Genomic DNA, 14,185 nt, shown 5'->3' on the forward strand with positions numbered 1-14,185 from the left:
CATCATGGCAATGGCTTAAAATATTGTTCATTTCTGTTTCAGGTACACATCTCCTGATTATGTCATCTGCCAAAATTTAAACAAATAAGGATCTTCCCAGTAATAATGTCTTGCCTCTTTTTAAAGCTTTTTTCTTTGATCGTAAGAAAAATCTTTTGGAATCCACCCTCCCGCTAAATAATTGGCAATATCAGCAAACCAAGGAGGTATATTTACAACCGTTGCGACAGAAAAGATATGCTCATCAGGAATTCCTCTTGGATATCTAGTATTTCAGTAGGAGGATTCTCTAAACGTGACAAAAGATCCGCTACCTGATTTTCTGAACCTTTCCTATCTTTTATTTCGAGATCAAATTCTTGCAAAAGGAGTATCCATCTTAGCAATCTAGGTCTAGCGTCTTTCTTTGCTAATAGATACTTTAAGGTTGCATGATCGGTGAACACTGTAACCTTCGTTCCTATCAAATGAGAACGGAATTTGTCAAACGCAAATACTACTGCCAATAACTCCTTCTCAGTTGTTGCATAATTTATTTAAGATTCATTGAGGGTTCTGCTGGCATATTATATGGGTCTAAAGATCTTATTTTTCTTTTGCCCCAATATCGCTCCTACTGCTATATCACTTGCATCACATATTATTTCAAATGGCTGGCCCCAATCAGGAGAGACAACAATTGGAGCATTAGTCAATTATTCTTTGAGAAACTCAAATGCTTTTCTGCAATCATCTAAAAATTCAAATTTCACATCTTTCATCAGTAGGTTAGTAAGAGGTTTTGAAATTTTTGAAAAGTCTTTTATAAACCTTCTATAAAAACCTGCATGCCCTAAGAAACTTCTAATACTTTTAACAGTGGTGAGAGGGGGTAATCCTGCTATAAGATCAATTTTAGCCTTATCAACTTCTATTCCTTTAGCAGTGATTTTATGTCCTACAACAATTCCCTCTGTTACCATAAAGTGACACTTTTCCTAGTTAAGAACTAGATTTGTCTCTTCACATCTTTTAAGCACCAAAGTTAAATGATAGAGACAATCTTCAAATGTCTTACCAAAAAGTGTGAAATCATCCATGAAAATTTCAAGAAACTTTTCAGTCATATATGAGAAAATTGCCGACATGCAACGCTGAAATGTAGCAGGAGCGTTACATAGTCCAAATGGCATTCTTCTGTAAGCATACGTACCTTGGGGGCATGTGAATGTGGTTTTCTCCTAATCTTCTGGAGCAATTGGTATCTGATTATACCCAGAATATCCGTCAAGAAAACAAAAAATCTATGGCCTGCAATTCTTTCAAGCATTTGGTCAATAAAATGCAAAGGAAAATGATCTTTCCTCGTGGCATCATTAAGTCGTCTGTAATCTATACAGACTCTCCATCCTGTGACTGTTCTAGTAGGTATGAGTTCATTATTTTCATTTTTTATTACGGTCATACCTCCTTTCTTTGGTACTAACTGTACAGGACTTACCTAAGGGCTATCAAATATTGGATAAATGATACCTGCCGCTAGAAGTTTCACTACTTCTTTCTTGACAACTTCTTACATTGCTGGATTCAGTCTCCTTTGGGGTTGGACTATAGATTTGTAATTTTCTTCCATGAGGATTCTATGCATACAAATAGCTGGATTGATTCCTTTGATGTCAGCTATAGTCCACCCTAAGGCTCTTTTATGTTTCCTCAAGACTTCTATCAGTTTGTATTCCTGTTCTGGAGTCAAAGAAGATGAAATGATTACTGGAAATCATTCAGGTTCAAGAAAAACATATTTTAAATGAGAAGGAAGATTTTTGAGTTCAATTTTTGATTGAACTTCTTCTTGTGAGACTTTCTCATTTTCTGATTCTTTTTCCAGTGTTTCAGCTTCTTCTCTGATTGTGGGATTTTCATCACTTCTGGTCCCTGACCTGACCAAACATCTTTCCAATGAATCAATAATTAATTGATTATCCTTGAATTCATCTACAAGGTCATCTAGTAAGTCAATTTGAAACAGGATGATGATAACTCATTCCCAGGAAATTTTATCATTTTCTGCATATCAAAAATTACTCTCTCCTCATCAACTTCCAATATTAATTGTCCTTGATGAACATCAATGATCGCTCTTCCTGTTGCGAGAAATAGTCTACCTAAAATTAATGGTACCTCAGTATTTTCTTCCATTTCAAGTACTATAAAATCTACTGGGAATACAAATTTATCTACTCTAACGAGGACATTTTCAATTATTTCTTTGGGCCTTTTAGTACTTTGATCAGCTAACTGAAGAGACACACAAGTATCTTTCATTTCACCAATTTCTAATTTCCTGAAAATTGAGAAAGGCATTAGATTTATTGAAGCACCCGAATCACATAATGCCTTTTCAAAGTGAGCACCTCCCACGGTACAAGGAATTATAAAACTTCCTGGATTACCAAGTTTCTGTGGAAGCTTATTTTGAAGTATAGCACTATATTTTTCAGTATGCTTAACCACTGAAACTTCTTCCAATTTTCTTTTACTTGACATAATTTCTTTGAGAAATTTAGCATATGAAGGCATTTGTGTTAAAGCTTCTGTAAAAGGTATGTTAATGTAAAGTTGCTTTAAAATATCCAGAAACTTTGAAAACTGTTTGTCAAGATTTTCTCTTTTCATTTTCTGGGGAAAAGGGAGGGGTACAGAGTGAGGATTTGTCGTCAATTCATTTTCTTGTACCTTTTTTCCTTTATCTTTTTATTCTTTTAGAAGTTCAGAGTCTCTTTTATTCTCACCTTTATTTATCTGTTCCACTTCTTGTGATTTTCCTTGTCTATCTGCATATGGATCATCAAGAGTTTTACCTGACCGTAGAGAGATATCTTTGAGGTGTTCCTTTGAATTTTTCTCGGTATTGCTTGGTAGAGCACCTTTTATTTGTTCAGACATGAGGGTTGCTAATTGGCTCATCTGATTTTCTAAATTCTTGATGGCTGAACTTTGACTTTCAACCTTCTCATCAGTAGCCTTAATGAAATTGTACATCATGTCTTCGAGGCTTTGCTGATGAGCTCTTTGGGGTGGTTGTTGATATTTTTGGAAATCTTGTTGCCCTCTGTTTTGATTTTGAAAGCCAGGTGGTCCCTGTACCTGCTGCTTTTGATTAAAAAATCTTTGAGGATTCTCAACACCATTAGGATTACTCCACTGAAATCCTGGATGTTTTTATGCCATGGGACTATCAAATGAGTAATTATTTCTATAACCAATCACATTTACCTGCTCCTCATTTTACGTTAAAGTTTGACATTCATGATTCGGATGATTACGTTTAAAACATCACAATTCTCAAGTTGGGATGATGATTGAGCACTTACCTGAAAAGCTTCGACTTTTTGTGTTAAGGTCGCAATTTGTTGTGCTAATGAATTCAAAGCTTCAATTTGATTTACTCCTGCTATTTTCTTGATAATCATTCTTTCCAAGGGCCATTAAACAACATTTTCCGAAATTTCATTAAGTAGTTGTATTGCTTCTGCAGTGGTTTTCCCATTATTGATCCTCCTGATGCCGCATCAATTACCTTTCTAGCAGAGAGCTTAAGACCGTGATGAAAAATGTATAAAATGTCAGGGTCTTGGATACAATGATGTGGCATTTTCTTAACATTGCTGCTAATCTTTCCCATGCATGGTATACAGATTCGGTATCTGTCTGCATAAAATTATTGATTTCTTGCTTCATTTTAATTTTTTTTGCATGTGAAAAATATTTATTAAGAAATTTTTTGGGTCATTTGGTCCCATGTTGTAATGGAACCTCTTGGTAGACTTTGCAACGTTTTGGCTTCACCTTTTAATGAAAAAGGAAAAAGCTGCAACCTGATAGCATCTGTTGTGACTCCATTATACCTGCAAGTTTCAACTAATTCAAGAAAATCAATTAAATGGGTGTGAGGATATTCACTTGCATCACCAGTAAACTGACATGATTGTTGAATGGTTTGAATCAAGCCTGTGCAGATTTCAAAGTTGTTTGTTGCAATTGGTGGTCTCCTTACACTTGATTCTCCTTCAAAATGATCTGGTTTTGCATAATCTCTTAGTATTCTATCACGTCGTGGTGCCACCTCATCAAACTGTTCTTCTACTTGATGTGGTGGAAGTTGATTATTGAGTTCTTCGTTCTCCATTTCCTCTGATGTGAAAATTTGAGATCGTGAGGTTTGTTCTTTTCGCAACAACCGCAAGGATTTTTCAATTTCAGGAGCGTATTTGACTAGTTCTGTAGAAGAGGAACGAGTCATACACTTTCTGAAATTTCTGTAGAAAAGTTAAAATAATTAGACAATAAAAAAATCTCAAATTAGTAGTAAAACAATTAATCTGTAGTAGACTTTAGCCAATCCCCGACAACGGCGCCAAAAATTTGACGAGTGTCTGGTGTATATGATTTAAACTCGTACTCTATCAAATAGTAGTATAGAAAGATGTCGAACCCACATCGATTAGTTTATCTATTCTACAGACGTTTCTTGTTTTAATTACTATTTGAGAAAATCAGAAAGAGTTGAGTTGTGAATTAACTAACTAAAAATGCACGAATAAATCAATAGAAAGTATTTTTTTTTCACAAATATAATAAAAAGGTGTTGGGATCCTGGCTTCACTTAATAATTTTATTATATAGTTAGATACATTTATCCTTCAACTTCTATTTCTCAGAAATGTATAAATGTCTCTCACGATTACATTTATATATTATTACTATAGTTGAACAATTAAATGCACTCCTCTCGGTTATACAAATTAATCGTTAAAATGGTAATATTAAAGAACCAGAAATATATACTTGAACTAAAACATGCTCTTTTTAGTAAGTCCCTTTCGGTTACCCTACTTGTTATAACTGATTACTACAACATTCGCCTCTTTCGATTACAAATAAGTGTAGAATCAATTTTAACATATAAGAGCTAGATGTCACTAAATACAAGTTAACATCTATCAATACCAAAATTAACTATTACTTCTTCTGCCTCTTTCGATTACAGAATTAGTGAGAAGTTAATATATAGTACGAAATAGATAGATGTTAACAAAATTAAATAACACTCAACTATAAAGCAGATAAAATTTAAATAAAAAGCTTCAGCTCAAGCATGTGAAATTGAGGAATAATATCTACTATTATATAAAAATATTAAGATCCGTTATTTTCCCAACACAAGATAAGTTACTTCATATTGGATCCAATACCGACAACGGAAATAATCTGCCCATTAAATAAGAAAATAGAAAAAATATTCAAGAGAATAATTCCCCCTATTTAATTAAAAACAGGAACTAGAGTAATTTTCAATACTACAATTTATTCGGAACTAGAAATTAAGCCAGTGTAATGGCTAAAAGAAGAAACAGAAGCAAAACTAAAGAACAAAGAGAAAGAAAAAAACTTTCTGCTCAATATTACACTTCTACCATTTTTTCTTCGCTCCTTCACGAACGATGCCTCTTTATAGGCAAGCCATGACAAGGTTTTCAGTTATCTTCTGGATATGAACTTGTCATGGCTGGTTGTGGCCTTGTTATGCTTGGCTATGAGCTTCTTTGGTTATGGATCGGTTATAGTTTGTTGTAGCCGGTTGTGAGTCAGTTATCCTTTGTCATGGTAGATCACATTTACACAAACTTTCTCTGGATAATTCAGTACTTGAACTTTTCTTGTCTGATATCTCCTTCATTGATGAACTATGAATTGTCTTATAAAATTATGATATTTCTGTCACGACCCAATTCCCGAACCTGGTCGTGATGGCGCCTCTCATGAAGACAAGGCCAGTCATTCAGCCCAATTCATCCTTTTAAGACAATTAATTAACATAATTATAGTATAAACATGGTTTAATAATATCCAATAGCAGAAAGTATAGATAAAATACGGAAATCCAACCCAACTCAGCCCTAACCGGGGTGTTACAAGTCACGAGCATCTATAAGAATGAAATTTCCACATTACGGTCTAGAAATACACTGAACAAGAATAATGAATAACATAGAGAGACAGTGGTGCTGCGAACGCTGGCAGTCACCTCGCTAAAACCTCTACAATGCTGCCTTCACGCAACCAATACCAGCTACCGAGTGAATAAATACCTGCAACTGCATGCGAGGTGCAGGGAGTAAAATGAGTACTCCAACTCAGTGAGTAATAAATATAAATAATGACTGAAGGTAAAAAAACACGTTAAGGCACACAACATTCTATATAGAAGCAGTGAAATCATTTAAAATAACAATTCAGTGAAATATCATGTGAAATTTCTTTTAAACCAGTAAAACAGGTAATTTAGCAGTAAAATGACAAGTAGAAATCTGCCCCTCGGGCTCAATATCAACACAACAAGTAGAAATCTGCCCCTCGGGCTCAGTATTAAAATAACAAGTAGAAATCTGCCCCTCGGGCTCAGTATTAAAATAACAAGTAGAAATCTGCCCCTCAGGCTCAGTATTAAAATAACAAGTAGAAATCTGCCCTCGGGCTCAGTATTAAAATAACAAGTAGAAATCTGCCCCTCGGGCTCAGTATCAAAATAATAATTAGAAATCTGCCCTCGGGCTCAGTATCAAAATAATAAGTAAAAATCTGCCCCTCGGGCTCAGTATCTCAGAACAGTATCAGCCCCTCAGGCTCAGAACAGTATGATGCCCAGTCAATGAAATAAGAGCACATAATTGTTATGGCAGATAATGCAGACAAAGAATAAATGCATGAGTTCAATGCAATGCACATGATGGTACACTCTATGCTTGAGTGCAATGCAATGCATATGATGGTACTCTCTAGTACCCACTGCGGCATGCAGCCCGAGCCATCCATTTTATTTATCGTCGACGGCACTCACTGGGGGTGTGTACAGACTCCGGAGGGGCTCCTACAGCCCAAGCGCAATATCAAGCCATCTTGTGGCATCAAATCTAGGCCCTCGGCCTCATATCAATATCAGTATAATCACCTAGGCTCTCGGCCTCAATATCAATGTAATTAACCAGGCTCTCGGCCTCAATATCAATATAACACTGCTGCGGCGCGCAACCCGATCCATGCTCAGTGTAGAAATCATCATAAGCCCCTTGGTCATTTGTAAAACAGTAGTTCTCAGCCCAAAATATCATTTAAAAATACCATTTAAGTTTTCAAATCTTAGAAAGATGGCTGAGTTTGCAAAACAGTATTTAAAACCTTGGACTGAGATCAAATGATATGCAAAAATATGCGAAAACAGTGATATCAATCCCTGAAGGATTCAAATAATTGGCAAGAAGCCCAAATGTAACAATCAAATCTAAGTAAGGATGATTCTCAATTTAGTTCAAGTAGAAAATACGGTAAAAACATCTCTAGGGACGGACCAAGTCGCAATCCCAATGGTGCTCTACCCCACGCCCGTTATCCGGCGTGCAAGTCACCTCAATATAGCGTTATGATGTGAAATTCCGGGGTTTCAAACCCTCAAGACATCATTTACATCAATTACTCACCTCGAACTAGCCCGGAAAGCTACTCTGCAACACGCTTGCTCTCTCGAATTCATCCGAAGCTTCCAATCTAGTCATAATAATTCAATATACTTAATGCAAGTCGTAGGAATTAATCCCATATGAATTTACACATTTTCATACAAGGTACACATACCGTATGCTCGTCATAACAAGGGGATTCTTCAAGAGTTAAAGTTAGCCATGCATACCTCAAATTCGCCCCTTAATAATACTACCATGATCCAATACACTTAAGCAACTTTAATCTACAATACAATATTAAATGAGACCAATATTAGTAACGAATTCCATAACTTATGTCATTTAGGCATATTATCAAACACCTTGTAGGCATAGATATTTACATCTCATAACTATAGTATTGGTTCATCCAATCATCACCATTAACCAAAAATTCATTCCACCATCATTCCCAACCAATTTATAACTTCCAACAACATATGTATGACCATCCATTCACACCCAACCAACAAATCCTATCAAATAATCACCTTTAAATCCCTACTATGGTCATGTATTTAAATTGGGAATTTATATCTTCCAATAACCATACCATAAGTTGTAATACTTGATTCATACTCATAATTCCATAATAACTCCATATATGTAAGTCTAAGGTGTAGGATTACCTCTTGTAGACCAAATCTTGAAAGACAACTTTTGGGGTGTTCTTGAGATTTTGAAGAAATCCTATGAAACCCAATCAAAATCATGTTGTAACTAGTGATTGAGAAGTGGGAAGCCCTAAGCTTGAGAAATGACTCAAATTCTCTTATTTCCGGTCTTTAGGATATTTAAAACATTCCAGGCGCGCGAGCTCGCGTGCCTGTTCGCCCGCGGAAGGCAGAATACTCAGCATAATGCGCGACTTCGCGCTAATGTTCGCGCTAGAGACGCCTGCCAAGTAAAATGGTCATATCGTTCTGTATAAACCTCCAAATGACTAACGGTTTGTTGCGTGGGAAACTAGACTCAAAGGGCTTTAATTTGATAGGCTATGCATCACACAACTCCTTATAGAACTGCAGATATGATCGTTCAAAGTGAGGTCTTGGGCATACTAATTTGCAACTTTCATCTATAATGAAAATTTTCAACTTGGCTTGGACTTAAGCCTCTTCTTAGACCCCAAATCACCTATAATATGTCTCGTACACTTATTATCATATCTAATTGATATCCATTATATTAATATTCCTCGTTCGCAGACAAAGTAATATAATTAGCGCCCGTCAACTTACTTAATAGCGCTTAAGTACTTCAGAAAAATTTCGGGGTGTTACATTCTCCCCCACTTAGGATCATTCGTACTCGAATGAGAATTAGAGTCCGCTCCCAAATTTTTACTAAGTCCCAAATTTTTCAAAAATTTCGGCAGAGTCTCCTTTGTAATTGGACCTATCCACCTGTCAGAGAATCACCAAAACTATCCTAACAACACATCCACAACTCGACAAAGCATCACAATGTATATCAACAACATTAATCTCAATATTACATGCATTATATTATCAAAATTGATACATGGACATGAGTTGCACCTATTTGAATCGTAACACATAGAAAATACCTTTCGATCCACCATTATTAGGCTATTCAACCAAGTAAGAACATTTTCTTTCCTTAACATTTTCGACCTCCAAGGTGGGCTCCAAGACTAATAGATTTCGTCATAATACATTTACAAAAGCGATCTCAACTCCCAGACTTATCTAACTAGTATGACAAATAGATTTCCCTCATAAGCCAATTACCCCTTAACTTTACCTTTAGTAGTTTCCCGCCAGAATGATACATAAAGGATTTTCAACTACCTTCTTAGACATAGATACATGAAAACACAAAACACATGGAGAAAAATAATAGGGAGACATCATGCTCATAGCTTGGCATATTCCCTTCGGGATTTCATAAGGCCCGATGTAACTATACATACTTTACCCGTATTAGAAATTCACATAACATCCTTATGGAGAAAATATTGAGAATAACCCGTTCACTTTCTTCAACTCTAAATCTCCATGCCAAACATCTGAACTAAACCTTTGCCGACCTTCAACAATTACTCTAAGATGTTCTGGTACAAAAATGATGATAAAATTTCATGTCCCATATATTTGATCACTGGGTAATGCTTCTCCTTTGATATGTTTGAACCTTCAAATCCCTAATTCACCTATCACACATGCATACCCGAGGGTAGTCCCACGTCATCCTATACCATATAGGCCTGACGACAACACATAACTAAAAATTACTAATTTGGCCTTAGCCCATAAACCTTGAAATCAAACTTCTAACATCCAGAAATTTCCTTTCAAGACCTGAATTTTACGTCAACACACTGTATGAATTAGAGCAAGTTATATTAAGCTTTAACCATAATCCCAAATATAATTACACAATATACTACGCAACTCGCATACTCACAACACCATTTTCGATCACAATAACTGCTCAAAACCAACCAATACTAGTATAAAACTCCATTTTCCATAAGTCTCATTCCAAAATCTTCGTACACTCCTGATTCCCAAATCTACCATAATCACATCCCATAGTACTCATTCTATGTTCAATGACCTTATATCACCAAACACAACTATTCCCGCTATTCCGATGTAATCCTGCCTTTTCGGCTTAGAACATTATTTAAATCCAACTCATCAAATTCTGTGAGAAGGCCATCTATATGTGCATGCGCCCAATTTTCTCAGATTGCCCTGATCTGGAAATATCATAGCATGAATAGGAAGAAAACCATTAATCTATTATTGAACGGGGAATCGTAATTTCCACATAACTCACGTACTAACAATAGCACCCGCACGGATAACTCACGTGCCAATCATATCAATACATATATATGCACGGACAACTCACGTGCCAATCACATCAATACATATATATGCACGGACAACTCACGTACCAACAATAAAATACGCACGGACAACTCACGTGCCAATAATATAATCTGCCCGGTATAGTCTCAGACCTCCAGTTCAAACATTTTATATGGGAGCATTCAAATAGGTATACATTTTCATGCTGAGTAAGATAAGACTTTCATGTTCCTGGACTGGTATAAGTGACATGCTAAAGTGTAAGCATGTACCAAGTATGTTATCATAGCTCAAATCGAATTTTTTTCATCACTGAGGCATTTATCAAGTTCGTTCAGGGATTTTAACCCCTTCGCAGCCTCAAACATACCCAAAATAGCTCACACAATGTTACAAATGAGAAACATTGTAGCTTAAAGCTTAATAGTAAATTCTAAGCTTGTTATAGCCCAAACATTTTCATGATCATGAATAGTTGCCCCGGTGCTCGCACATGGATTCGAACCTCACATATATGCACACTCACAACACACAGTTATCACAATCAATTAGTGCAGCTAGTACCTCCACTGAGTTCAAATAAAATTCTCACATCAAACATGCCGCGAATCCCGGTTATTATACTTCTGGGAACTCCCAGTCTCCAAATTCATAGATCGCAGAAATCACCGTATCTGATCACAATTCCAGCACTCGAATGACTAAAACATTCCTCATGCACGATCATACAACTAGGAATACTTCCATAATTCTTTTGTATCCCATAATAATAATTCGAATATCAACAGTCTATCAACCAGGTGAGTACCGCAATACTAATGAGCATCCGTAAGTAAAAACACAATACACTTTCTGAGATGCACATCATTCTCAGGGATTACCGGGCAGTTGATAACATTCACCTAAATATCTGAAATGGGCCATGATGTCCAAAATTTGTGATACTCCATTCAAGAATGAACTACCACCCTTTTCATGAAACTCTTAATCTCACACAATACACCATGTCTACCACGCCATCATATGACAAGCACAAGAATCTCATTATCAATTCCGAGTTACCAGCAAATTACCTGCCGGTTAGTTAGAAACCTTCCAATGGCTCCCACCCCAGGGCAAGTCATAATACACAACATATGCCTCACACCGGTAGAAAATGTCCGGCTCAAACCATGGTAGAAACCATTAAGAACACCTTAAAATTTATTTGCACATAATCAACATACCAAATATGGATTCCTCTAACTCGACCAAGCCACGTAGGCTGCCAAACCCATGAATGTTGTCACCCAAAACCTATGTAGAGAATCATCTCATAATAGGTAAACCAAGAACTGATCATATCCATTATCGTTTGGATCCTGCTTACTACCAAGCTATATCACTTTGTTTTCTCTCCGATTTACCCTCAGGTCGACACTCTTACTTGACGTACACCAGTAATGTTACCCAAAGCTCACTACCAGATATCCCAGCATAAAATCACATGGCCATAAGGCCCATAAGCCATGATATTCTTCTTAAGCACCCCTTAAGTATCACAACCCAAAACGGCCACTCTAAAAGTACCTTATGAATTAAAAAAATCACTCTTTTACCTCCCTTGTACTAGAATACAGAATTCGTAGTCATATAGAAGTACTGCAAGTTTCGATATCATCTCAATGTAAATAATTGATTATAGCGGTATACAAATCCGAACAATTTTCAATTGCCACATATACATTTTTGAATCCATTAGAACTCTCTCAAGAGTCATCTACTCTGCTCAATTTAAATTGTACCGCCCAAATGGACAAAATACACTTGCCACATTAACACAAAACACCTAAAGAAGTAACCATGTCTTAACATTATCAATCAAGTTCATACTTCATGGCATTACATTCTTCAAAATAACAACTTAATCATTCCATGATTTTCATATCTTCATAAAGTATAACATACCTCGTATCCAGAATTTTCTCGCTCGAGTCATCTTCGACCACAATCTCCTCGAATCACAATCAATTCACAAGTATGCCTCAAACCGAAACCAACATAACGCATAACCATGTAATTAATTCATCGATAGCAGACTCCCCCACTTGGCTCTAAGCCTTAAATCAAAACATTTGATAACTTACAATGCCCATACTCTATTACTACCATAATACTATAGTGAGATTCAGTCAAATTCTTCCCAATTCATGCAACACAATTTATATGGTATCTCAATTCGTCTACTAAGCTCGCCTTCATTCTCGTGACGGTCAGGTGAACTCTCTTGACTAATTCAAATTCAAATCTCAATGCATCTACCGTACTGGTAGTAAATAAAATTCTCCACACAATATTATAGTGATCGCACATACATAGTTTACCCTGCAGGTGATAACCCACATGCTTATCTTCAAATTGACGTCTCTCTATAACCTTTCACAGCTACAACTCCTACGCCATCACTTAATCTTTCTGAGTTTGACTCATCAACAAGACATGAATTATTTTTTTTAACCTCTCGAGAAACTCTTCTCTTCACGTTCAAACCTTCCAAACGCATTCCCGAGTCGCATCATAATCATCATTTATTCATCCCACCGCTTGTTGAGCCACAAATTTTAACTCATAAGGACACTACCGGACACATAAGTCCAAATGTACAAATTCACACCACTGAAGCTACCGAGCCTAAGCTGCAGTCGAAACCCAGCCTCAAGTCTTCTAGACTGGCCCATTACCGAAACACCAAATACACATCTCGAATCTCGTTCGTAGAATCACAAGTCGGCAATGCACAGCTGATACCAAGCGCTCATGTGCGCATACGAACACGTGGAAGGAATTTCAAGAGTTACATTTCAAGTTGAATCAATGACGCATGATAAGAATTCAAGAGTGTGAAAATTTTCCTAAAGGTTCTGCAGCCTCTCGAAGATAAGTACAGACGTCTCCGTACCGATCCGCAAGACTCTACTAAACCTGCTCATGACTCGTGAGACCTATATATAACCTAGGCTCTGATACCAACTTGTCACGACCCAATTCCCGAACCTGGTCGTGATGGCGCCTCTCATGAAGACAAGGCCAGCTATTCAGCCCAATTCATCCTTTTAAGACAATTAATTAACACAATTATAGTATAAACATGGTTTAATAATATCCAATAGCGGAAAGTATAGATAAAATACAGAATCCAACCCAACTCAGCCCTAACCGGGGTGTCACAAGTCACGAGCATCTATAAGAATGAAATTTCCACATTACGGTCTAGAAATACACTGAACAAGAATAATGAATAACATAGAGAGACAGTGGTGCTGCGAACGCTAGCAGTCACCTCGCTAAAACCTCTACAACGCTGCTCAACTAAACAAATTCTCACTCAGCCTGTGGTGTACCTGGATCTGCACGCAAGGTGCAGGGAGTAATGTAAGTACTCCAAGCCAGTGAGTAATAAATATAAATAATGATTGAAGGTAAGAAAACACGTTAAGGCACACAACATTCTATACAGAAGCAGTGAAATCATTTAAAATAACAATTCAGTGAAATATCATGTGAAATTTCTTTTAAACCAGTAAAACAGGTAATTTAGCAGTAAAATGACAAGTAGAAATCTGCCCCTCGGGCTCAATATCAACACAACAAGTAGAAATCTGCCCCTCGGGCTCAGTATTAAAATAACAAGTAGAAATCTGCCCCTCGGGCTCAGTATTAAAATAACAAGTAGAAATCTGCCCCTCGGGCTCAGTATCAAAATAATAATTAGAAATCTGCCCCTCGGGCTCAGTATCAAAATAATAAGTAAAAATCTGCCCCTCG

General features: G+C 36.7%; 1 protein-coding gene across 1 annotated transcript; it reads right to left on the reverse strand.

Annotated features, from left to right (window-relative positions):
• Positions 1-212: 212 nt before the first annotated feature.
• LOC142180904 (uncharacterized) lies at positions 213-2,655 on the reverse strand. Its single transcript, XM_075253007.1, has 6 exons — positions 2,007-2,655; positions 1,557-1,749; positions 1,193-1,244; positions 1,058-1,133; positions 824-952; positions 213-460 (listed from the first exon to the last, which is right to left on the reverse strand). Exons 1-6 carry the CDS (start codon positions 2,653-2,655, stop codon positions 213-215), a joined length of 1,347 nt encoding a protein of 448 aa, XP_075109108.1.
• Between the last annotated feature and the right edge of the window lie 11,530 nt (positions 2,656-14,185).

This window comes from Nicotiana tabacum, chromosome 5, assembly GCF_000715075.1.
Source record: "Nicotiana tabacum cultivar K326 chromosome 5, ASM71507v2, whole genome shotgun sequence".
Taxonomy (NCBI): Eukaryota; Viridiplantae; Streptophyta; class Magnoliopsida; order Solanales; family Solanaceae; genus Nicotiana; species Nicotiana tabacum.